Source organism: Malurus melanocephalus, unplaced genomic scaffold, assembly GCF_030028575.1.
Source record: "Malurus melanocephalus ecotype Western Australia unplaced genomic scaffold, MMel_1.1 scaffold_49, whole genome shotgun sequence".
NCBI lineage: Eukaryota > Metazoa > Chordata > Aves > Passeriformes > Maluridae > Malurus > Malurus melanocephalus.
Window position 1 is genome coordinate 1779953 of NW_026623281.1, and position 27973 is coordinate 1807925.

A 27973-nucleotide genomic window follows, 5' to 3' on the forward strand; every position below is an offset into this window, starting at 1 on the left:
GCTAATTTAGTTCTCTGAGCAATTAGGTCAGCTGTGCAGAAATAAGCAGAAAGTTTACTACTTCCAAGGATCTAAGTGGGTAATAAAATGCTGGGAACAGAGTGTGCATCTGCTGCAGGCCAGCTCTGCTGCACTGCCTGCTATCTGAGCCAAGGGTCTTGGTGTCAACTAAGATGCAGTTATTCAAAACTTGTATCACCAGCCTCGGACCAGAAAGAAGCAGATGGGTTTCTAGGGAGTGGCACTGAACAAAAGGAGAAATGTTTGGTTTATGTGGAAATGCATGGAAAAGGACAAGGTATAATAATTGTTCAAGGAAGTTGACTTGCCACTTCTKATGACACAAGATTGGCGTAAATCATTGTGATTTTGAATTCTTTCTATCATCTGAACATGACAGCTATATAAAGTCAGAGTGCCACACCAGCTGAAATTCTCAGCTAACTTCTGGTTTCTCAGTATCTTCTGGCTTTTCCTGTTTCATACTGTGGACCAGATAATCCAATATTACAAACAGATGCATACTAACAGATTCAAACAGAATCATACTCATTTGTCTTTGAGGGCTGACAATGTTAGGCTTGTCTGCCTTGTCCTTTAATGCCTAGCACACAAAACACTGCTGCAAGTTCAGGGGAGGTGGTGAGGTAAAACCCAGCAAAGATGGAGAAGAGAGAGTGAAGATCTTGAAAATCCAGGTCCTGTAGTTATGGTTAAAATGGAGAACTAATAGCAAACTAACTGTAACACAAAAACTGCAGTGCAAACATTCTTTGTCAAGAAGTTGATGAAAATACTAAAGCCAGCACAGATATTCTGACATCATCCTATGAATCAGATATATTGGCATCTACCTTGTCAGACTTTGGCTCTCAGATGGCAAAAAAGGTGGCCACCCCATCTTTYCACTCACTGAAAATCTGTTCAACATGACTAATACTTAATTCAAAAGGCTCCCCAGATTCTGTCTCGCGTAGCTGATACGTTGCATGGGAAAGTTTAAAGAAGACAGAGTTAGGCACTTTTCACTGGTACCCAGTGGCAGAGACGATATGAACCAAAAGGCAATGGGCACAAATTGAAATACCAGAAATTCCCTTTAAATRTAAGAAGAGMTGTTTTAGGGTGAGGGTGACTGAACACAGATACAGGATGCCCAAAGRGGTTGTGGTGCCTTTATCCTTGGAGATACCCAACTGAGTAGTACTGAGCAGKGGGTTGGATTAGCTGATCTACCCAGGTCCCTGCCAGCCTCTGCAGAATTGTTGTTTTTGTGATTTAATATTTCAGAGTCATGTGGAAGATTTCCTGTAACATACCTGTGTTTTGAAGAGTAACAGGGAGAAGAAAAGTGGTATTTAGTATGAAGAGTTGGGGAAGTTTGCAAACAYCAGGGGGTTTTCAAATTTAGAAGTTTAATATGGATGTGCTGGGCACCTCATTTCTTGATTTATTTATGAATGCAAAAGTACATTGGACTAGATTTTGAAGAGGACTGAGTGCAGGACAATTTCTTCTTTAAGTACCTACTGATCTTTCGTGATTTATCTTCTCCTGCCTTCATCTTTTACAAAAATTTGAGCAAACATAGTTCCTGGTCCCATACTTCTGGAAAACTAAAAATGCTATTTTTGTTGTAAACAGCATCATGGGAATTTAGTAACCAACCAAAGTTAGCCAAAAACACTGGTACCCAGGTCAGAACGCTGGTAACCCAACTGCAGGTTAAAACTGTACCAGACTGTTCAGATYCAGACTCCTTTCCCAGAAACTGATAATAAAATAGAATATTTTGTTCTACAGGCTAGATGTTTAGTTCTATCTGWACAAAGAGACACTACATTAGCAGAAAAGGCTCAGCTTGTATGTGGTGGAACACCAGTTCTTCCACTTTCGTATTCTGTGGGATGTTTATCTGATCAGTCCACACCATTTTCTCCAACAGAAAATCAGGGAGACAGGGAGGCCTTAAGAAAAATCAACTGRCAGATGATCTGTCTTCCAGACACGTACAGTATGGTACTTCTTACAGGGTCCAAATTCAGTTATTTATTCTACCTTAAGTAAGAAGGAATCAGGAAATTTTTTAGATTTTTTTTTTTAAGAATCGGTGTTGAATAAATCAACTTTACAAGGAGGCAGTGAATATTTACTGCTGATTATTCAACTGCTGGCTAAGTCTGACATGGAGTCCTACTGAAACYCAGTCTGGGGCTTTTCAAGAACTTCAAATTGCTTTTTCATAGATCTGAATCTATACATTTAACTAGTTATGCTTTCTGCACSTTGGCTATGTTCCTTGCAGTAACATAACTACCCAAAGTATGCTAAAATACCTAGAGAAGAAACCACTGTGTCTTAACTTGCAAGATGTGCTACAGATAACATATTTTGTAGAGTTATTAATAAAATGGCAGTGATGAATGACACGTCAGCCACTGGAGATTAAAAGAGAAAATAATGGAAAAAAGGTTGAGTTTGGAAAAGCTGGATAAGGCTTGTATTTCTGGGAACTGTATACAAGGAATACAACAGCTGTGCTTTCCATTCCCCATTACATCTGTTTTGGTGTGCTAAATATCCATTCTTCAGCCTTAATTCCCTCACACCAATGGAAGACATCTTGGCAAGGAGTCAAAATATTGATCTTAGATACTCTGGAAAATAAATGAGGGATTTAACTTTAGCAGCTGGATAAGGAGAGGAGTTGATTGGGCAAGAATCTCAAGAATGGAGGTGAGATAAAGAGAAGGTATGACATGATGCAGAACATGGGGTCAGAGGGTCAGGCCCTCTGTATGTGCTCCAATAATTCTGCTGGAGTGAGACAGCAGCCTGTTTCTGAAGGCTRACCATCCAAAGTTGCTTATATTTCTCTTCAGCTCCTACTCAAACAAGTAGGGTTTTTACAAAGAGATGGAAGTTAAAGTCCTTAYTTAAGCAACATTAGGGTGATGCTGTACAGTGCCCTCTGATTATTTTTCAACAGCTGGTAGTCTTCAGGCAACAGCTGTCTTCTCACTTCTCTCACTTCCCTCGCTCTTATCTCTACCAGCTTCTGCTTTTGGACCTTATCAGACATCAAATGTATCAGGAGCTTGTAACAGAGAAGACTATGAGGCAGAAAGAAAAGTCATGATAATAAATGTTTATGAAGAGTGATGCTTTTATAAGATACTGCTCTTCCTCATGTAAAATAATGGCAAGGTCCAAGGGATTGCACTGAGGTGCTTTGCATCCTTCATGGCGAGGATATTTTAGCCTGCTCCCCTCATGAGCAGTGACTGATTACAGCCCTGCYATTGATCCCCACTGTGGTTCCTGTGCACAGTCATCCTGTTGAAAATGTGTACAACTACCAGAGGAACTGGTTAAAACAACACAGGCTTTAATGCAACATCTGCACACTGCACCTAGCTCTTAACCATCTATCATCAAAAGTTATGACCATCATGAACTGCACTTCAGATAAGAGCAGCTCATGAMTAATGAACAGCTTGATAACCTGGGCCAAATACATAGTAGTGAATGTGCACTTTGAAGTGTCTGTAGTTACAGAGCAGTTCCCTCTGTAGGAGGTGCAAATTTCAATAGCTCTGTTCAGTCTGACAGCATGGAGCTCTGGAGCCTGTGCAGATGCTGAACTATTACTAAGCACATCCATGGGTAACTGTGCCAATTGACAGTTGCAGGATTTACCTCCAGCATTAATAGGTCTAATCACAGTGTCCCATGGAAAAGAGTGCAATACTGAAAGACGTGAAGCTGTGGCATTTAAAAATCCTAAATCTAYGGATTACATCTCAACAAGTAGGGTTAGAGGACTTCTGCATCAGAAATAGCCTGGCCAGTGGCCTGCAGGAGACAGAACTGACCCAGGTTTGCAMGCACCATGGCCAGGCAGAAGTGCAGCCACTCAGAGAAGTCCACTTCTGTTGACCACTCTGCTTTCAGTCACAAAGGACACGTCTTGCAGCAAAGCAGCCCTTTGTAACTTGGATTGAATCAAATGTAGTTGAAATGAGGAAAGCTTGCAGTGCTTCACATATGCCTACGGAAAGACATCTCTTGGAGTCAAAACAAACCCTGATGCCTCTTACTGTTATTGGAAGTACAAAAGATACCACTTTTAATAATTTGTTATTAATTCATTATTTCATAATTCAGTAATTCTTCAGCAGTAGCAGACTTTGGGATATACTGCATCTGTTTAGGGTTCAGAGTAACTGATAACATAATCACTCAATTTCTTCTCACTTTTCCATCAAGAATCTTGACTTGCTATCAATTTTACCTTGAGACCATCCCCCTGCTGCCCTGTGCTCTCTGAAAACACACTGAAATCTAAAGTTTCAGACATTCTAGGAATCTTTCCTGATTCTTTTTTTTCCATTCTCTGAGAAACCCGATCCACCACAAGGGTGGGAGAGCTTATTGTTTTTTTGTCTGACATCTGGATTTCATTAGCAGACTCATGCGTGCTGAATCAGGAATGGGAGCTCAGAAGAAAGCAGATGAGAGTTAAAATTACGTTAATGCTAAAAAAAATGCCCCCTTCTCTTCTCCAACTTTGCAAATAAACACAACATGTGAGTCATGTTGTGAGCTCAGCACAAACACTACAGCCATAATAGCTGTACCCACTAATATTGGATATATTGTACCTCAAGCACCYATAGAGGAGAAGATTGTATTATTTACTTATATACACCAAAATGTAGAAGGACTCCAACAAAAACTTTCCAGTAGTTTCATGTTAATACTACTACTTCACAGGTTTCTAGTAAGTGTCTCTTGTCTTCTATTTAAAAAAAAAAAATCAGTATAGTATGAAAGGAAATAATTTATCCCAAAYCAACCATGAAATTACAGTTGACTTGCTGCTTAGACGACTTCTGTAAACAATAGCAGCAAGAGGACCACTTTTTCAAGTTTAATAGGAGTGTTAGCAGTGGCTGAAAAGTCAGACTGTTATTAATGAGTGTGGCTTTCACTGCAGAACAGCAGAAGCAGTAAGAGAGACAGTAACTCGGTGTCAGTGCTGCACACAATGCTGTGCTAACAGCCTCGGCRTGACTGAGAGCTCATCTTATTTACTAAGGCTCATACAATACCCACCTTTACAACCTACTTTGCCCTTTTTCTCCCTCCCAGTACAGAAGGACATCTGGCTCCCAGACCTCGAGTGCCATGCTATCTGGTCAGACAGCCCTGTCTCCTGTGGGCTCAAAGAAAATGAGGAGACTCAAAGTATCGATGGTGGCTGGGTCACACAGGTAAAGGGGGATTGACACCAAGCTTTTGGTCATGTTTCAGAACATCAGATGAGTCTAGKATAAGGAACCTAGCAAAATTACAAAATGGTAAAGAGCTGAGAGGGCAGTTGATTACAGGTACTGGAGAAAAGCTGAAAGCAAAAAAAAAAAAAAAGCTGGAGAAAAACATGTAAGTCAGACTTTGACACTGCTTTGTAAGCCACCTCAAGAGAATTTCATATAGCACTGACACAGGTCTCAATGCCCTGGTGAGGGCTTTACTTACACATTTGAGGACCACATGACATCACATAGGATACAACTGTGTAATATACTTCAATTAGCTTTGAATTGATAGAAATTTTGAGTCATTAATGCAAAAATGACCAGCATGCTATAAAACCACAATATGGTTAGTTTCATGTGTGTAACAGCACTCTATGCTACCTCAGGAGATACAGATACCACCTTTCCTGAGAAAGTTACAYGCCTGTGGCAGGTGACATGCAGGAAAAAATGTATTTCTCATCACACACCTCAGGATAGGGATGAGGCCTTTCATTTATACAAATCTTTTCAACAGAACTGGACAGTTAATGGGCTTGATTTGATTTTCCACTCTCTTATGTTTTGTGCAGTTTGACCAGTGGCAACCACAGCACAAAAGCCACYGCAACAATTTTGGTGCTGGTTTACCCTCACATGATATGCAAAGAGAATCTGGCCTGGAGACACCTCACATAACAGGAGGATTTTTTTCATGAATTTTGAGAAAACTTATGAAGACAACAGTGAGGATTGTCTTTTTGTTCTCATCTATTAAACTTCCTAATCTAGATTTTACATAAATGTGTTTTAACTAGCAAAGATATAACTCATCATAAAAGAAATTTAAAAATGAACAAATACAAAATGCAAATCTGGAATGACTACTATTACATTTTGTTTCTTAAAAGTATTTAAACCAAAGCCACCTCTCTAGTTAAATGATGAATCTCCTTTGATTTTCTAAGAAAGGCTTTTTGACATCTACTTGAAAGAAGCGTTCTCTTCCCCACTTTTTGCTCTCCTAATTTTTTCAACTGTGTAATCAGGAGTTTGGGAGTAAGACAAACRTGACTTCTATATAAAATCATCTTAGAAGCTATCTTGGCTCTCATGGAGCCTTCTGAGGGTGTCCTTTCTTTAAATTGCCCACATAAGACTGACAGGGCAGTGTTTGGGAGGGCTGAGTGTGTGCTGGGCCGGGTGCTCTTGGCTGCCAGGTGCTGTGGGCAGCCTGGCTCAGGTGCAAGKATGGATTTGGCTGGGCTGTTGCAGAGTTTCAATCATAGCTGCACACCTGCAGTGTGGTTTAAAATTAGAAATGGACTTGAAACCAGTATTTTGTATGTGAAACCTTTGAACCTGGGAAATGTTCAGTTACTCTGAACTCATGCCCAAGATTATAGCTTGAACTGTATCAAAGACTAGCTTTAATGTGTTATTTCTCTGCAGAATGAAAAAAGAATTACTTAGAGGGCTCAACAATACAGAAGATCTCAAAGGTGCTGCTRTACTCCTAAGCACATTTCTGCAGTCAGGGAATGAGTTAGAAACAAAGAATAACAAGTTTCTTGTGGAAAATCAGTCACAAATCTGAGGATCAACTAATCATAAGATTATGTAATTTCCAAAATGTCTGCTGTTGCTGCTAAAATCCCCAAATGTTTCAACTTAAGCACCTGTATATGGGCTTTATTGCTTTAGCTAATAATTTAGCACTGACCAGGCTCTCAAGTAAAATGCTTATTCTTTGTTTTCTCTAATTACTATACAAACATTTTAGCTTTCCTGCCAAATGAAGGACATTTGGAAGAAARTTGTCTTAAAACCTTTCTTCTCTTTTTTTTTGTCTTAAAAAAACAAGCCTCTACAAACCTGTGAAACACCTCCTTAAATAACAATCTTCTATYAGTAACATGACTGATTATTTATAGTATAAAATAGAATATGTTAAGGAATGAAGTTTACACTGAGTTTACCCCAAGGCTGATATCAATGAGGCTGATATTGCCTGTATCAGTATAGCACAGACTTGTGCTCCTGATCCATGCYGTGCTGCTTTCTCTCCTGCTTCTGTCTTTCTCTCTCAGCCAGTCTGAAGRACATCTGCAATAATACCAGGCACAGATGGCAAGAATTACCTGAGAAACTCTGTTCACATCTCATAGTAGACCCTTCCATAGCTATGAAAGGAGCCATGTCCAAATGCATAAGGCTTCTTCTACGTTTATTGAAATAAGCCAGATACAGTAGAATACCACCACTGTTTGTGCTACACCAGGGAAATGGAATAGAGAACAACTTCCATTTGCTATCTTAATTTCTTGAGGGAAGTGATACAAKGGGAGGGACAGGCAGGACTGACTGGTACATGCTGACAGCAGGAAAATGAGAGGAGTCCCCTAAGATGGATTTGTGCCCTCACAATCTACTGACTGTCCTGGGACAACCAGGAAAGCAAGGAGGGGCTGAGCTGCCACTGTTGGCTGTTGCCAGCAGAAATTGCTGATCTGCCTTCAGCCATTTGCTCTTGGTCACTGCTTCTGCTGTTTGCCAGCTTCCTCCTCTGTACAGTAACTTAAAAGGAAAAGGGAGGGAGAGACAAGGCAGCTCACACCCCAGACAGTCCCTTTCTCCTCAATAGCCAGAGYGTTTCCCATTTCCATGACACCCTCTCAGCCTCTGCTCAGACCTTGAAGGCCTTCTGTAATCGGGCATGTGGCTTATGAGAAAATGTATTTCATTTTTGAGAAATAGGGAAACAAGGTTCTGTTAAAACTGGGAAAGAGAGTTCAAATATCGATACATTTGGCAGATGTGAAGACGTTTGGAATTTCAAGCCGGAAGCACCAAGATATAAATGTTCATTTTTGGTAAATTAAGCTTTTGAAACATTTCCAAACAATTTCTTGCAAAACAAATCCAAGGCATTGCTAAGTGAAAAGCTTCCACTTCAGGTGTTTGCTTCAACTTTTGCTTTTTCAGCTGAATCTGTTACTGAAGCATATTTTTCTAGAGAAAGCTCTGGAAAAAAAAGTTATTTGGTTCAGTTTTTTTTTAATATAGATTAAATGAAGCTACCTTTTTACAGAAAGTGTTTGTGCATGGACATTTTGACAGGTGGTAGGTTTAGAGGGACCCTTTTCTGTATTCGATGTTGCAATACACGCCTGCCTGCTTCTACCTTTATGTTTTAGCAATATTGTATTTTGAAGGAGTATTTTCAAATTGTATTTTATTCAAAAGCACAATGAGGAAGGATTATGGTATATATTAGAGCTGGATATGGTAGATATTACAGAGATCTTGAAAAACAGTGATCTATTATTGCAGAGCATGAAAATTTAGTTATTTTTAATAAATAATATTATGATTAAATTTGATGGTGACTTTGGGAAGTCACCAAGTCCAACCTCTTGCTCAAAGCAGGACCAACACTGAGTTCAGGTCAGGTGTGATCTGAGTTTGTCCAGTCAGATCTTGAATGCTTCCAAGCATGAATGGAAATTACACAACCTATATTTTACACTAAATCAAAATACTTTTATGAGGTGAGAAAACATGATTCACTTAATTTTCTATTATTCACTTCTTATCAGTGCAAATGAGGAGTTGATAAACCAGTGTGGTTTGACCTGCTAGTTCCCTCTTTACCTTATCTATAAATCAGCCTGTGGAGGGCTGGAAACCAGACCTCACCTTCCCCCTCAAGAGGAATGCTCTCAGCACTAATTTCCAAGCTAAACACCCWATTATGGTTTATCAGGAGTTTTACTGCAAACTAAGCAAATACCAAATTGTTTGTAAACAGAGTTCAGAGTTAGACCCATGCAATAGCTATGTTCACTCTACYTAAAGTAATTTATAAAAGTCTCTCAGTGACTTGCACAGGATTTGGATCTGGTTTATTGTGCRTGGTTTTTAAGCATAAATTATGTGTGTTTAAGATAGTGAATGGTAATATTAGCACACAGATATGCAATAGCAGAAACATAAGGCTGGGAGGTGCTTTGGGATGTTCTCCTCGCTTGTCCCTGGACAGGATCACCAGCACAAATCTTGATGTATGTTTATCTACACTGTTCTGAAAGCCCTCCAGTGAGACAGGCACTCTGCTTCAAGACCTCACACTTACAACAGTCTAAGTTGAAACCCACTGCTGGACTCATCAGCTGTGGAGATGGAAAACAAACTGTGCCCTTCTCTACATATTTGTGAATTTTTAATGTGACTTTTTGTGGGAACAAACAACACTGATTCTTCAGTCTTTCAACACAAGTCATGTTTCAGAGACCCCAAACTGATTTTTCTCCTCTCCACTKTACCCTGAATTTCTCTGCCCAACCTGTAGCCGGATGTGGCTTTATCAGTGCTGAAACTTTACTCAGTTTAAATGCCAGATATCCTTATGGTYTTGCATTTAAACTATTCTTTTCCTGATATCCACCTTGTTGCTAGTTGGCTTGAAATTATCTAGATAGTGAATATGYAAATGAGATTCAAAAGTAAATAAAATTAGTTGGAAAACCACAATGAAATGAAATCACATTCTGTGGTAGATGATCCAACACCTGTCACCCAGCCCATTGGTAACTGTCGCACAGGACCTGGGACTCCACTGCAAGGCCACTGCAAAGACCAAGAAGGCATTGCCCTCTGACAGTATTTGCCTTTATCACCTCTGTTTGCATTGTATTTCYCACAGGGATTAAAAAAAATAGTTTGAACTTGTATTAGTACATAAAGKCTGAACCGCAGTAATGACAGCTTAGTCATGGGCCTGAAGGAGGAGTTTGGTTTTGGCTGGTCTTCCAGACTTTTGGGAATGTGATGTCAAGTACYGTGCTAGACAGGAAAGGGGCACAGAAACAGTTTACTAGGTACTTTCTGTTTTCTTTTTCACTATCTTAACTGCTCTTACTTTGATATATTAGTGTTCAGTATCTTCTTTTCAAGCACTCAGTGGACATCTGGACATCAATGCCACATACTATAGACACCACTTTAAAACAAGAACTTTGGGAGAACGCTCTCAAAACAGGGCTCTTTGGATCCCCTCTATCATGCATCTGATAAATGGCTTGAATCCATGATACACACAGCTTATTGAGAATTTCCATAACAGTGCAAAATGGGTATTTTTTCATTTTTCAGACTCTTAAACAGCTTACATTTTGAGATGTAAGATGTACGTGCCCAAATTATAGCCCATGATATTCTGGTTACAAGATTTCTGCAAGTCTTTACTATAGAAGTAGAAATTATCTGAGGAAATATATTCAGTTAATCTCAGAAATGCAGAGAAAACTTGGCAGAACTGACTTCAAGCATATGAGAACAAAATATAATAGCCTGCAATGAATTTTGTAGTATATTTGATATCAYGGAGCTGTCAAAGTGGCTCCATGTGAGAAAAAAAAAAATTAAAAACCTTAGCCAAGTCCAAATCATCTACAATAATTCAATGCAGGTTGTGAATGAAAAAACAGGAATAAAGTAGTATATTGTGTATAAACAGGACTTTTGAGAGCCTCACATTCTTTCAGTATCTTGTAATATGGAATTTTAGTATGTGCATAAGGATTTGCAGAATGAACACCTAAAAACTACAATTTCTTAGAGAACTATATGTAGGTGAAGAAATGTGCACTATACAAAATGSAGTAATGTATCTAAATGCATTGCAAAGCTAGAGAATGAAGGGGCTGGATATTAGGGGGTTTTTTTTCTGTAGTGCCACACGTACAGGTTAACAGGCTCTCTCTCAGCACTAATCTTACTAACATCATTCCTGCTGCACGAGATATAAGCTTAGCTGTTGATTGATTTTATTATGTGTCCCATACATTCATCTTTACCTCTGCAAGAAGAATACTAATTTTGGTGWTTCAAATACTGCTTTATTCATACCAGGGATAACACTATCAGGACTTCAGTAACTCTCTAGGCCAACAGAACTGGAGCATCAAGAGGAGAGGCCTGTACAGCTCCAGATTAAATGCCAGCAAGTATACTCTGATGAAAAACTATCATGGAACCTGAAAAATTGAGCCCATACAGGGTGTCAGATTCCTCCAAGACTGGGAAAATTAACCTCTCACCCTGTAATTGAGTAACAATAACAATGGTTCACTCACCAGTTCAATAGAGAAAATACAAATTTATTTGGAGGCCATCACATAGTATCCAAAAACCTAGTGTAAAATGTAGCAACTGTCAAAAAGTATTCTTTTCAGAGTGAATTTTAAGATTTTCTAAGGTCTGCAATCTCCTTTAATTCCAYAGTTCTTTGAAACATCTCTTTAAAAAATACATAAATTTTAATAGGTTTGTGTTCGTTTTGCTTTTTTAAAAAATTAAGATTTCTAAAATCCAGAAACATACATTTTTTTCCATCTTTGTAGAGATGCCAGCTTGTTCYTCATTGCCATCTTAGTCAGCCTTTGATAGCTGGAGAAATCACAGCTGAGAATTCCTTGAATGTTATGCACCTTTGAGATCCTTGCACAACCAAAAGGCACCAGACAAATCAGATGAATGTTTCAGGCATGAGAGTTGCTCCAATCTGGCAGCCAAACAGCTGCCTCCTGAGCCAGCTCTACTGCCCAAGATCCACTATATCTGACCACAGGGAGGGACAGCTTCAGGGCAGCATGACCTGGCACACCAAGTTATGGACTAAGAAGAAAGGACTAAACTCAGCCTGACAATGATTTCTTCCACATCCTGCATGAAACCACAAACGCAAATCTATGCAAACTCAGCCACAGCAATTACCTACTGCTCCCATTGACTTGAATATGTGTTCTCAAGGCACTTCAGTTTTAGAGGATTTGCTTCAAAGATCACTGTTGGCAATAGAAAGACTCCCACTGTTGGCCACATTAATATGCTATGTATTTCAGTCACAGATTCAAGCATGCAGGGCAAAAAGAGACTGATAGTTTCCCATTACAGATATGTCTGCAGTAGTATGTCTGTACTTCTGTGAGCTCGCATGTGCATTTTTCTTTGTAAGTACAATGTAAAATTGGGAAACATGCTGTGCAACATTTCTCTGTCTCCCAGAACAGTGGCAGCACACAGGAATTTGACTGCAGAACAGTGCGATTTGCCCATTTTATTTCCCCACCAAGTCGCCATGAAGTAAGGGGTCCTTGCCTGTGCAGAAATTTACAGGAATTGTCAGAAAGTTTTTTTCAATAAGCTTGGAACTGGCTCAGAATTTGAATACAGTTAGGACAGAGACACCAGTAGATGGAACTGGTACTGGGCAGAAACACCAGGTAGAGCAGTTTGAAAATTCTGAATACAGAGATGTTGGRCTGGAGCTCCAAGCTTGGAGCTTCTGTTGCTGCCTTTACTGCCCAAATTAACAACAGGAATGACATTTTTAAAAAAAATGAGGTCTAGGATTTATGTATTTACTCTTYTAAGTATATTTCTGAAAAATGGCAAGGGTTCAATCTCTCAAGAACATCTTAGAATGTGAATTAAGTGTTTTATTTACAAATGTCCATATAGATTGTATCWAACACCATACCCTATACTTTCTATAATTTCTGCATATTAAACTTAGGTCTGAGTTTAGGTTCATGACATCATGGAAGAGTAGTCATGTCAATAACATTCTTAAGAATAAGATTCATTTTGTGTAGGCCACACTTGGTACAAAGGAACTCACTGTTTATATTTTATAGGATTTAAAAATAACGATATAGTGATAAGGGGTGAAAAGACAATGTAACTTTTTTTAAAAGATCTTCTGTTAATTTCTACACCTGCTATATAAAAGAAAGTCATAAAGAACCATATATCTTTAATATTAGTGGCCCAAAACTCATTGGTTTTTGTCCTGAAGGGAAAAACCCTCTGTGGTTACCATGCATGTGTACAGTACCTTCGAGTACACAAGTAAGTACACAAAGTTTTGACAGGTCTATGTACATATATATTTACATATCGTGCAGTCAACCATCAGTGAACCAGATATGAAAAGTACTCTCATTCCTTACCCTCCTTGCTATTTAAAGAGAAATATCTTGTTGGGTTGTTTTTTGGTTTTTTTTTTTTTTTTTTTTTTTTTTTTATGGCACTGTCAATGATAATTTAAGAGCACTGCTATATTAAGAACTCTGCTTTTAACCTTTATTCTCTGCACGTTTTTCAGTTCATTCAATCAATGAGACTTCTCTATGTGCAAGACCATCGAAGAGGTATGAGTAAGATGTTACTGTCTAAGACACTGAAACTCACAAATTAGTTTTGGAAAAAATGTAGGTACACTATAAAGATGATASTAAAGAAAAGTGCTGAGTTTTATATAGACACAATTATTGCAACAAACAACTTTTTGCAAATGTAGGCAAATTGGAAATGATGAATCACAGTCATAACATCACTCTTATTTCTGATGGTTTCTTAAACAGAAAAAAGCACTTTCTATCAYTATATATGACACAAACTACAAGCTAAAATAATAGAAGTTTGCTAAATCCTGTTTCAATTTTCAGATAGTTATGGAGATGATATTAGACAAATTGCAGATACCTGAGGTACTTAAATACTAAAGCTGGAAACTTTTGTTTATAATTATTTAATCTTCTGGAATACAATCATCACTTAAGATATTAATCTGAACTGATACATGCATTTTCATCAACTTATACAGCAGAAAAAGAACTTATCTTTTCAATAGTAATAACATGCAGAATTAAGTGAGGATATTATAGTTCTAAAGTTGTTACACAATTTCTTTGCTATGCAGGAAAAACTTCATAAAACATCCCATTTCAAAATGTGTTTCTTATTAGCCAGTTTCATAAAAACAAAAGAAAAATACTGTATGATTTACTGATATGCATTTTGTCCAGATCAGATTAATTCATCTCTCTTCTTAAGTACATGAAAAACACATAGCTATAGCCCTTTTTTTGGTAGGATTTGCTAAACAACTTTTATTTTTGACAGCACTMGCAAAACTAAGCATTAAAACCCAAGATATTAAGCAGTGCATATAATGTTCAAATTAAGAAATCAGTTATCGTCAAAAGCAGTGGTAACAAATGGGGGCTTTATGACAAAAGCCTGATCCTGCCACGGGTGCTCCCTTCTTATGCACAATGTTTTCAAGGTTTTGAACATAACTCGTGTACACAGGGCCATCCTCTTGAGAACTGTCTTCAAGCTTAGATAAACATAAGGAAAGTGTGCATGTTTCTGTGAATGCTTAGCTCTGCTTTTTTTCAAGAAAGCACATGCTGATYAGACCACAAAGTACTTGCTTGTGTTAAAAGAAATCTCCAGTTAAGTAGAATCAATTTCATATCACCTGTCCCGTCACTAATATAAACAGAAACGTGCACGCACAGCAGAAGGCACTGACAAGCTCTGTTCTGGGATGCCACATGCACATGGAGTGATGCATGTGCTAGGAGATGAAAAACATAGGAGCACAGCCATGAGAAGGACAGGGGAATAGAGAAGAGACTGAGAAAACCTGGCTTGGTTAGTCCTACAGACTGAATGCTRAGAGAGGATATGATTGAATGCTGAGAGAGGATATGATTGCAGTCTATTAATACATCCTGAGATAAACACCAGGGAGGGATGTGAGCTATTTCAGTGGAGGACAATGTTGTCAGGAGAACAAATGACTATAAGCGGCCATGAGTTACACTCAACCTAGAAACTGGAAGATTTCTTGTTAGGAGAGGACTGAGCTTCTGGAGCAGCTTCCCACACCAGCAGTAGCAAGGGCAAAATACTGAAATGCTTTCCAAGTAAAACCTGATCACTTTCTGAAAGGGGCTATATGATATGGCTGCCTGTAACCAGAGACCGCATGTGGTAACCGAGCAGATGTTTCCCTGTCCTGTGTGCCTGTGTGCCTTTACTCATTTCTCCCCCGCTCATAGGACAGTCACAGAGTATGCCAGTAGGAAGTCTTTCCATTTCCTGCTTCACAGAGAAATTGAAGACTTTACAAATGAAATCTGAAAAAAAAAAATTATACAGGATGTGCAATTTAAGAGAATTAGTGTTCCTACGCAGCCCTTAACTGTTGGTATCTCCTGGATTTCTATGTGTGGGTCTTCAATTTTCATTAACATGCCTAATTCCTAGTGCCTCAAACCATAAAATTACCTATGAAATAAACAATGCATTACTGCTCCAACACTGACACATTCACCTGGGACCATCTGTGTGAGCTGCAGGTCACATTGTCAAGAGACCTGCTGCATTCATTTGGTTTCTCACACAGCACAGCAAAGCACAGCCAGCCAACCCCCGCCCAGCAGTTTTTCCCTCCGTCACATATTCAGTAATCGGAGTTTCAATCCTTTTGTTAAGTAATGTATGCTATTACATGGTCCTATCTTTACATTCTTCTAACATGTAACATGCTAAATAAAGTAGATTAAATACTCACRTATATAAACCAGAGTAGTTTTGATCTCCTAGCAAAGAAAATGTCATAGTTTTTTCCTAAAGAAAATTCTTACTCAATGTATATCGAAATAAGAACAAGTAAAAATATTTTCAAATGCCACACCCAAGACTGCAAACGTACTTTAATTCCAKGGCTTTCATTAGAATTAATGAAAGATATACAGCAAAAGTAATAAAGTTAGTCTGTGAACAACGAGGAATACACTCAGTTAAAGCTCATCTGATCTTAGACTTGATTTCATGCTGACATTGCTCTGCTGGCAGATGCTTTTTTCCTGTGTTTTGGTCTATAAATGTCTGACATCCTCAACAGCAAATTAACTGTAGTTAATTTTATGCAGATTAATTCTGCTGAAAGTCACACAATAAGAGGATAGGAGGTTAAAGCCATAAAGAAATGGATGCTGGTAATGTCGACACATGTGATTTTAGAGCATTGGCAGCATTTTCATTTCCTTGGGAYTCTATATAGGATGCTGTTGAAATTGTGAAAATTTAAGCCAGCAATGCAACTGCATCCAGYTGAAGCTTGAGAAAATTAAGAAATTTGGTACACTGTGGCTTTGGGAGCCTCAGGGAAAAAAAACTCGCAGATTGGAAAGTGGTTTTAGTGCACACTGGTTTATACCACTTTTTGAAGGAAATAAATATTGTCAGCTTTGCCACTACAGAAAAGTTCTAGGAGTCAAAGACCATCACATTTTGCCAAACATATAGCAAACGTATAAGACAAAAAGGATTTTGCACTCGAGATACCTGCAACCTGTGTTACTGCAACACTGATTCAAAGTTCTCTTCGAATGTAACATCTTCTTCTATAGCATGTGAAACTTRTTATATTAAGTGCCACTGCCAAACTGACTACTCAGAGCGCTGCCTGATAGAATATTACAGAGTAGCCATTTTAAAGTTACCAGACAACACTCGTGTGCCTAGATTAATGCTTCTGTAATACTTAGAAGGCAAATGAAACATCATGCTTTTTCCGTGCTTTTATTGTGATAAAGAATAGATTAAAAGAACACATGGCTAGCTTGGCATTTTGTCAAGATACTTCAGTGTTACTCACTCTCAAGTATTTCAGTCAAATTCTGCGATGCTTAATCAAGRAATGGGGAAAATGTTGATGAAAATGTTTTCAGAATATTATATATTCCTTACCTGGGGGCAGTCTTTGATGTAGTGTCCCTTGTTAAAGCARAGGTGGCACAGGTAGTTAGGAGGTGGCCTCTTGCTGGGTTTTCTGGCTTCTGAAGAAAGGGACAGGTCAGAGAAATGCTCAGTGAGGGAGCTTAACCCATCCACAATGTTATTAAGCGAGCCGTAAGGTGATGCACTCTTGTAGAGACTGCTGCTCAGMGCCTGCAAAAGAAAACAAGTCATATGCAACATAGTAGTGGATTAAGGATTGTTCTGAGGGAGATTTGAAAAGGGGATGGATACAAATAGCAGGGGGAAAAGTGATTTTTTTCCTTACAAACCCAGCTGCATATTTGAGGGGAGCAATACACAGGCTATTAATAAAAAGGTTTCAYGAAGGCAGTGCAGTGGACCTGGTACCCCCATTGCTGAGGAAACTATTAAGCTTTCCATAGTTCTCTAAGTCCAACCTTTCCACTAAGCAATGATTGCTTTCTTGTGTTTGACCATAATGCATTCATARTAGAGTTATATTATGCAGGCAAAAAGCTGAAAGAACGGCTCACAAAACAGAACCTTTTTGTGTTCAAAACTACTTACACAAAGAATATTGAAGTCAGGGAAAGGAAAAGAATGCCAAGAAAAATGCAAAGTTACTTTTAATTTCCAATCTGGTTAATCAGACAGTCAACACAGCATGCCATGKTCAAATAATAACAAGAAGCATTAAGATCTACATCTGGTTTGGATTTTCTAAGGAGGAACCTGCTGTGATTTAAACCTTTCCTGATAAACAGTAAATACCTAGGTTTTGTACTTCACCTCAACAGGATCTTCACTCTCTCMATCTCAAATCAAAATCAGTAGCTCCCAATTTGCTATTCAGTAGTTTTACAGCAGCAGGAAACCCATCAACACCTAAATAGGTATTCTCCCTAATGGAGACAATAAGGATTAATTTGGCTTCAACCTGTTGCAGTTCAGCAGAAACTTCAGAGTGGAATTCAAAAGTTAAGTAAAAACTCTTAAAAAAAATAACATAATAACGAATCACTATAGAAATAGGACTGACAATTGACTGTCCTTTTCATCCTCACATGATGGGACACATTTCACATGGTGTTTCCACCTTAGCTCTACAATGCTATGCTCATGTAATTCTCCTGGTATCAGAGAATTACTACTGGCTTATGGGARAGTGAGGTAAAAAGAGGTCCAATCTGTGCTTTAATTCTATTGAATTCAAATATTTCAATAGAGTCTTTATATATGTGTTTCCTATATTTATACATTATATATATTTTGAAGACATTTACTGAAACTGATTTAGAGTTTGTCAAATAAGTATGGAATTGAAATTTATTTCAGAAATGTCAAACATTCAGGATGTCAGCACAGGGAGTGTTTTTGAGTGGCAGTCACATATCAAAAAAATCATATTGAAGCTCCAGTCACAAGCAGTTGGGTGAGTCCCATCTATCCCTGAGTCCCATCCCACCACAGATGGTGTACACTGTACAGAAAAATTCAGTCTAATAATCCACTTCACCCACTTGCACTGTAGTCAAACACAACATGCTGAGCTCCAACTGACCCCTCAAGCAAAGCTGAAGCTGGTGCAGAGCAGCAGGATCAATTCAAGGGGCCCCTGAATGGAATCTGAACTCTTAGGGGACTTCACATATGTCCTGGCACTAAAACATGCTGTGTAGCGTAGTTCTGTACTGGTGCAAGACGATGTGGCTGAGAGGAAAATCAGCCACTTTGTTTCAGGGGTTGAAGCCACAGATTTTAAAAGGAAAAGGTATTTCAAAAACTAATGTAAAGATTTTAGTTTCTTTAGCCATCAAACAACCAAAGAGACCTCCAATGGTTACTGGAATTTATTTTCTAGGATTTATTGGATGCTATGGGAATGAGAAATTCTTGGCAACAAGTTTTTTAAAGGAAGGGGAAGTGCTGTGGATGCCAAAATAGCATTAATTAAGAGTCTTCAAGAAGTTCTTGTCTCCCTAGGAGCCACTTTCTCTTATATACACTTGGRAAAATAGAAAATCTTTCTTTTTAAGAGATCATCTTGCCAAGAGATTCCTAAAGTACTTTACCTGCATTACACCTATCAGTAAGTTTGCAAATTCCTTATTATTATTCCTTATTATCTGATTTTATAGAAGGGTGAAAGTAGGGACACAGAATGTGTGCAGTCACAAATTCTTATTTCCAGAATCTGGAATAGCTTCTGGGGATGTAGAATAACTCCTGCTCATCAGGAGGTTACTATTTTTGCCCTCAGGGCCAACTCAGTAACAAACCAAAACATATCTATCAGCTGCCACAGTGGGCTTTGAATTGGACATATGGTATGCAGCGGTGACAGTTTTCTTTCCTACACATTCTTTATACCGAGCTATTGCCCTCATTAAAAGGGARCAATTTGGAACCACAGCTGGATATTATGTAACTCACTCCTCCAGCAATGCTTCGTGGCACATTTCAGGTCAACACTGAAAAACAAGGTGTCTCACTCCAGCAGCAAACTTTCACAAACTTTTGTTTCAACTGTGGCAACCAGAAGCTGTGTCTAAGGCTAGGATTCCTTCAGACTGTGGGCTGCACTGACATTAAATCATAATCTTATCAGCCACCAACGGTGCTGCAGCCAAAGAGTGGCCCACAGCTCTAAAACTGACTGGCCACCTGCTTCAGCTGGCAGGGCATTTGTGCAATAAATGCCACAGCTGGACACGGCAAAACATCCAGTCTACACACAGCACCGTGAAACACTTCCCTATAATCATCTTGAGGCTCAGTGGTAAAAAGGGAAGAAACAAATATAACATCCCAGAAGAGGACAGTAAAGGAGAAGATGGGCATTGCTGATGTCATTGGTACTTTAAAGAACAATGCATTCCTTTGGAAAATGCCTAGATGATCCCAAGATGCAGCCCATCCCTCCGGGTATAGTCAGACAAACCGATTTTGGAAAATCGGTTTAAATCTGTTTGACTCCAAGTCAATGTGAAAAACACATCAATCCAACACTTGAACGTTGCTATAAAGAGCACCAGCACAAACGGTGTTACATCCTGTTTTCAGCGCTGGGAATCTCTAGTTCTTCAGGAGATCAGGAAATTAGCCATTCCCAAAAGCTAAGTTATATAATAAGGGTGGTAATGAGAAAGTTCATCCTGGCCCCTGGAATCAAATAGTGAAAGCTCAGGACTTGCAATGAATGTGATGAAATGGTGATTGATTCCACTTTGTCATTGTAAAAGGCAAGGGGTGAATGAATATTGCTGAGATACATAAAAGAGTTTTGGTTTTGAGTTTTATTTTTTCTTTCTGGGGCACTCAGTTGAGCAGAACAGCAATTCAGCCCTTACTAAGTGTTTGCACTGCTGCAAAGGGGATTTTTAAGAAGGGTTTTGAATAAAAACTTAGAATTAGCTACACACCAAAAGGGGTGAAGGGGTGTCCAGGGGAGTGATTAGAGTGCCAGGGAGAATGTTCATGGTCTCAGACAGAAAACAGAGAAGRAAGAAATGCATTCTGACTCTGGTCTCAAGTGTATTAGTATCCATCTGGGAGGTGGCAGGGAGACTGCTCCTTTCATGAATTCCACCAAAAGAAATGACTGCTCTGCACCACCAGGAAAGGCAACCTGTTTCTATGCAAGGTAGACAATAGTACCTCTCAAAGAGAGTCTCAGTTTGAGCTTGAGCAGGACAGAAAGGATTTGGCAGTGAAAGGGTTAGCGCTCTCAAGGCACCCGAAAGACCACACTGCATGTCCTAATTACAAGGCTCATCAGCCCAGCTGCAATGAATTCAGGATTTCCTTATCTTGCATACTGGGGGGAGGGGGGACCTAGTGGTAAAACTTAGAAACTGCCTTGATGGGAGGTTCGAGCTGATAATGTAAGTTTGTTTGTTTGTTTTTACCTTGCTATGAAACTTGTTGACTTAAATGAATGTGAACCAAATTGAAAATCTTGTGTTGTATTTTCCAGAGGTAACCTCTCTGCTGTGTAGATCTTTAAACTGTATCTGTTGGTGGTGTTGGGAAGCAAAGTTTCCTTTGTTATTTGTTTGCTCAGTGTTTCCAGTTAAAGGGCACGTAATCTGTAAGGCTGCAGTGTGGTGCTTTGTGAAAGAGGCAGCTATTGTCTTCTATAGCTTCCTCACTCTGATTTCCAGTTGGGTAACCTATGTGAGTGACTCAAGAGTTCCAGTATCTCATCCACCTCTAAGAAATTCCTAGTTAAGTGAATGACTGGCAAATGCTCTTCATTCCCTTGGCTGAGTCTCTGCCTTTCAGAAACATCTTTTGAGACTGATGTGTCAAGAGGTAGAAAAGGAAACATTGAAACATTGAAACACTGGCTTTATCTCTTCAGCTTCTTTTTTAGCAATGGTTTCATGTTGAAAAAAGACAAGTGTTGGGAATATGCAGTGAAACATTTAAGCAAATAAACAGCAAGTCTTACTTTCCAAATTTCCCTTTGGTGTGTATGGCTACTGCTTTACCTGTAAAAGTGTTTTTTAACAGGGACCAGGAAGCACAGAGAGCAGAAGAGCCCCTCAATTATGACATTTAAGTCTGAGCATCTACCAGACCAGCTGTTATTAATAAGCAATAGCAACCTGTTTATGCAGGAATGGTACCTTCTTATTAGGATTTAAGAAGCAAAGCTTTTAGGCATGGACTGGAATAGCAGAGGCCTATCTGGAACAGTTTCTGGCCAAGTTCAGTTTGTGGCTGCTGGACTCTATCTCTGCTTTAAGAGGTACATATCCACCAGTTAGTCACCTGAGGCTAAAATGACTTGTGCTGGTTGATGCGGGCTGTGTCTGGCCAGTACATCTGTTTGATGCTTTGGAAATCAGGACAATTTGTACTCATGCTTCTCTCCATATTTGTTATAATTGTACATACTGAATTGAGGTCCTGTAGCACTTCAATATTCCTACAAGCTAGTCCAGTCATCAATGCTTCCAAAAGATTAAATAGTCTGTAACTGAAAAGTGATGAACAAAGCATTTTTTATTAATTCTTTTTGCTTTAGTATGCTTCCGACCTAATAAAGCAAACAAAAATAAAGCACTTAACTGACAGAGTTAAGTTTAAGTCAACAATGCCATGGCTGTTTGAAGTTTATAGGAAAAGGGAGTTGGGTTGTCCTGTCATGAGAGTGGAAAAAGTAAGGTTTCTATATACTATAAATTGTAAATATTTTCCAGCCTGTATGATGGTAACCAGACTAGCCATGCTAATTATTAGCCCTGAATCGAAATACCAAAAATTGCTGAAGTTATCAACTTGGATTTTCATAAAGAACTCAGTGGTTCCCATGCTGTGTCATGGATAAAACAGTGAGATAGACAAGTCATTGTCCTCACTCAGTTGCTATTTTCACGTTGGAAGAGAGGGAAATCTGAGCTAYCCAAACAGTAACTCAGTGGCCTGTATGTGTAATATAACTTAACCCGAGCTGTCTTATTTGCTACTGTCCTATGGCTTGCTTTTGATGTGGGCTTTATCTGTGGGGCCCTGCAATGTGTGAAAGTCACTTAAAATCTGTGACTTCTCTGTGTTTCAGCTCTTTGTAAGTGGTCAAAACAGTTCCCTGTTTTTGTCCCCAGTGAAAACATCCAATGCAGAATCGTATAATAGAATCATGGAATTGTTTAGATTGGAAAAGACCTTTAAGATCATCATCAATGTTTATGGCCAACCTCAAAGCCTTCTGAAAACAGAAGGATTAAATGAAAATACTGTAATAAATTTAGTTGTATTAATTTGAGCCAGAAGAAATAGAGAAGTTTAATTACCAAGGCTGATCTGGAAAACCTCAGAAACTGCTCCTGTATGGCTTGTGTCTGCTTTAGCTCCTCTGATAAATTGGATACTTTTATAAAAAAAACAGCTTATGAGTATGTTCAGTAACATTTTCTCAYTGGAAAACTAAAAGCCAAGCTCATCACTCAGTGAAAAAAATGTCTGCCAGAAGGAAGAAAGAAAAAGACTCAGGTTTCAGTTTCCTTCTGAAATCAACTTTTAACTCAGCTGTCAAAAAAATCTGGTCTTCGGCCTGACTTTAGTAAAATCTGAATTACTCAAGTTCTCATATAAAACCACAGATAAATGTAAATTAGACAAGCAAACCTTGATGCATTCCTGGCTAGTTAAGACTAGCCAAGTATACCTATATTCATCCTTCTTCTGTGAGGGGCTTTAGACAAAAACATGATGATGTTAAACTGCTAGCACTAATACTTCTTTTAAGTATTTTCAGATAGATGGCACTAGGACTTTCTTTCTGCAGAAACAGTATCTTAAGGAGAAAACTACAAATGCAGTGTGACCTGCCAGTGGTTGTGAAGTGAGTCATTGAAGGGCGATGAATCGTTAATCCAGCAGATCTCTCTAATCTAGTTATTTCAAATCTGACAGCTCAGCTGGCTGTGGCTTCTCAGGTTGGAATTGCTGAGACTCTGCAGAACAGCAAGTGGGTGCAACACACTCCTCTGTGCATCATTGGTGTGTGCCTTCAGTTCACAGCAAGGCTGGGAGCAACACCTGCCACCACCTTGCCTTGCTTTAGATTTGCAGGTCTGGATCCAAAGCTTTCAATAAGTTTCACAGATCTTCAGATCTTAAAATAGTCCTGCGCCCTGTGTACTGTGCAGTGGTACACTGTATGCAGACAGCTCAGGAATTGTTCAGTGACCATCTCCAGGCTGCTGGAGCTCAGGTAGGCCTTTTGGCTTTCTGCTGGTAGTGTGATCCTCCTTACCTCAGCCTCAGGGAAGGGTTTGCTGTGGATATCAGTGAGGACACTTGTTTTACACAAAGTACAGGGACCTTGCAAAAGATCTTTAAAGGCAGACAAAGGAGGACGAAGATTTGCTCTGGTCAGAGGTGTGCAGTCTGGAAGGAACTTTCTACAACTTGCACCAAGATCAGCAGGGTTCCTTTTCAATGGCTGAATGCCCAACAACTGCCCACTTACATTAAAGAGAAGCTCTAACACAGGAGCGCTATATTAAGGACAACAGAGACAACTGACATTGCAAATTACTTTAAATCATCCCCAGGATTCCCAAGCAGTCTCTTGCCTGCCTGCAGCCAGGTCTCCCCAGCCACCAACCTCCCTGACCTTTGGGGAGAGGCCCCTGGGTCCCACTGCCACCTCGCGCTGCCCCAAACCGTGTCCCTTTGGTCGAGACAGGGTTCTCCGGAGAGGAGGAGATCATGAGGGCTGCATAGCTTGAAGTGACGGGAGAAACGGATGGGCATGTTTTGATCCCTGCACTTTCTGTTAACATCTCTGCTTCCTGCAGGAAATCTTGTCTCAATCTGACCTGCAGTCTGAAAAACAAGAGTCGGGTTTCCTCTCATTTGGTAGGTCTTTTGACACTCCAAACCTAAGAAAAATAACACCCGGAAATAGATATGTGCCTGTTCAAGACACACTTAGGAAAGCATTTACCTCCTGCGCAGCTCTTGCATGATGAAAGGTTTTGCTAAGAAATGTCCATTTTGGGTTAAACAGAACTCTAAGTCTGAGACAGTTTTGTTTATATCATTTACATTCAGTAATGCCTTCTTGGCAAAGAAACTTCTGCGATGGCTGCCAAAGTTTAAAAGAGGCAAAGCTAAGGTCACTGTCAGAGGTAGAAACAATACATCATCTGCCCAGAACGGGCCCCTCGCAATGCGCTGAGGGCCTCAGTTCCTGCACTCACAGCAAGACAAAAACTTTTATTAAAYTGAATATAGTGAGGAAAATAAATTATTTCTATGTACTAAATGACAGGCTGGAACTTCATTTTGTGACTCCAGCTTTTAGATATTTTTATCTACATTTAAAGCTACCCTCTTAATCAACTGTGATACAGTGCAACTTGAAGTGTGATCTGAGCAAGCAAACCTAAAAATCACAATCTGCTTCAGATAAATTATAAAACAATTGAGCTATCTGATTTTCAAGTACACTTGAGGGTTTTATTTTTCTCCCCATGCTGGGACTGTTGGAGGAATGAATCTGTTATTCTACTAACTTCAGTTGCAATGTATGTTGGAGAAAGATGGTTATATGAGAACATCTCTGTATTTCAAGGATCACTGATGCTCAAACCCTCTTAAAAACTCTTGGTAGCCCTCCATTTTCAGGATGCAATGACTACAACAGATCCTTTGCTTTTCTTTCAACTGTAAGTATCCACAGCCCTAATGACTACTTACAAATAGTTGCCTAGCAGGCTCTTTTTGTGTAAAAAAATATAGGCTGGAACTGCCCTGCAAAAAGCACTGAGATACCTGGAAGCAAGAGAAATCTRTGAGAGCAAGCTGATCCCCTTAAAATGTTTGCTCGGTTGGCAGTTAGCTGGAGAAGATGTAAATACAGATTACCAGGTACCCACAATCCTTCTATGTAGGGTATTRCACTTGTGGTCATTGGAAAGGGACACCAAATCCTGCCACATGCAGAGACTAGGTGTGGGTGGCCATTTAATATAGCAGGAATTTATTTCTGCTTCACATAAGAGCTCAAGTCCTGGATCATGAGGGCACTTGCTAATCATCAAACTAAATTTGTCAAAACACAAAAAGTATTTTTTAAGAAACAGGTTTGGAAGACTAGGGAGTTCTCCCATGAGCAGCAGTTGAAAGAGCTGAGGAAAAGGGTCTACAAAAGAYTCCTTAAAACTCTTAGTCAAAGTATTGGACTTATTATTTGCTTACACCAAAATATATGACAGAAAGTGGGCTAGGCTTGTGATCTGTTAAAACTTAAAACTCACTAAAACTCCCCACAGCCCTGCTGGCCTGGCTAGACAATGAAGGACATGGAGAAAGCCCAGSACTTGTAACCCTGCATTTATTCTGCTTTCCTCAAGTGAATCTGTCTATAATTTTAGATTCTACTTTTGGTAGATCACAAATTGTTTGCTGTGGTTCTGAGAATATGAACTGACCTGCGGGAAAAACAGAGTGATCTAAGTTTTTACCCTTATGAAATACTGTCTGTCTGAATTAGATGAGCATTACTGGAAGATTTAAATAGCTTTGTAAAATTTAATTAATTGCTTTGATTTACGATAATTACTCTGGAACCCATACAGAACCTAAGTAAACCATAAGGAAAAGACTTATATTCTCCCCATTGAATTTAATCACTTCATTGTGGCAAGAAGTGAAGAGCAATTTCAGAGGGTAGCAAAATGGGCACCAGGCTGTTGGCAATTTTTCTGGGGAAAAGAAACTGGAGAGAGATACAGGTATTAATTGTGATGTTTCATTAATCTGTTCAGAAACTGGAAGGTGATACCCAGTATCACTTTTTAGGCAGCATTTATATGTGTGCATCTAATTTGGATAACAGGAACACAGTTGCTTTTGTTTCTATGCAAATGCATGTTAACAGTATTGTATGATTGGTCTTTGTAATATCTGCGCCTGCACCTTTTTGCAACTGCACTGKGTCATTATTTTTCATGTCTCTTCAAGTAGCATGGAAAAGATCCTCTGGTCTTAGATTTAAATTTCACTTAAATCGTGTTTCAGAGTCCTTTTATGGCACACTTAAGCTCTGATCTAGAAAATTTTCCTCTGTGTTAATCGTCACCTAGCATCTGTCAGTAAAATGCAATCTTTTATTCTTGTTGTCAATGACCAAGTAACAGGACTATTGCTAGAAGTTGTTTGTTATCTATCTTGTATCAGTACACAAAAACCTCCAAACAAAACAACAAAACAAAAAAGGCCTGGGTGGGGGGAAGAGGGGAATTGGCTTTGGGATAATAGCATTTAGTACGCATCTTGCTTATCTAATTCACTCCATACACTTCATAAATTAATATATTGGTTCAAGTCAGACTTGGCTGTCTGATCATTTGTGCAGTTCACTGGAGAAGGATCTTTCTTTTCTGCTCTGAATAACTGAGTCTGTGTCTGCAGAGCAAAAGAGGAGTGGATGAAAAATCATTACCCAACACACAGTTACATCACCCCTTTGTTTGGGTGCTTTGGCATGGAAGACACTGTAAACGCATAAAATAACTGTAAAAGAAAGCTCTGTGTATAAAATATAATTGTGACAAAAATTCTACATGCTTTTGCCTCCAATTATAGGTTGGGGTGTTTTTCTTTACTATATACTGCCTGATAAGCTGTTTTCAAGATGTGAGTGTATTTGTGAGGCAGAAAATGCATGCCAGTGCTTCTCTCAATGAGGAGTTTGCATAAATACAAAATCTCAAGTGATTTAAGAGTTTGCAATGATTTTCAGCTAATCAGGAATAATAAACATAATTGGTCTATCTTCTGTTGCTAGATTTATTTTTCTTTTCAACCTATGAAAAATATATCAGTAGCAAAGCAGAAAGGATATATCCCTCTTCTTGAAGATTTCATTTACTTTCAGCAATTGATATTTTAGTTGTTGCCAGCTTTCCAAGCTTGGTTCTGATTTTGATGTGAAAGCAAGTAGCTGCAGATCATTATGGTGGTTAACGCTTTCACTGTAAATGAATTAAAGGCCAGGTGTAAGTCATGTTTGAATTAGCTCAAGCTCGAGGTAGGGCAGGTGTGCTGGAGATCTGTATTGGTATTTGCTGGGGGCAGGGGCAGTCTGGGGGTAAGGAAGCAACACAAGAGGCTCTGGCTGTTGGAGAAAAATCAACATATTTTCTTCTTACTTCTGTGGGCTTTCTGCTGCTCTCAGTSAGGTAAGGAAGCCAGAGTAAAAGCAACGTAATTGTATTTAGAACACTTTCTTTAGTGAACCAAACTTGGCTCTTGGGCATTTYCTCCTGTAATCAAATTGCTATTAGGTAATTCAGCCTAAGTGTCAAGAGTAAGAAGAAAGTACCTACTATATGCAGTATCATGCACTTATAACAACATAAACGAACAAAACATTTAATCCTGGACAACAGAGAAATCTAAAGCCATACCYAGGTGATACAAATGGCAGAGTACTGTAATTTGGATAATAATTCGAGTTTCATGCTTTTTTTATACAAGATAGTGATCTTATTTTCACACTCTACTTACTATAGTACATTCACACATGG

At 39.1% G+C, this 27973-nt stretch overlaps 1 protein-coding gene across 1 annotated transcript in view; it reads right to left on the reverse strand.

Annotated features, from left to right (window-relative positions):
- Positions 1 to 27973, reverse strand: part of ZCCHC24 (zinc finger CCHC-type containing 24) — a 102512-nt gene that overhangs the window by 68785 nt on the left and 5754 nt on the right. The window contains exon 2 of the mRNA XM_057365202.1: positions 16914 to 17114. Within this exon, the coding sequence (XP_057221185.1) occupies positions 16914 to 17114 (201 nt within the window). The remainder of the gene's footprint in view (positions 1 to 16913; positions 17115 to 27973) is intronic.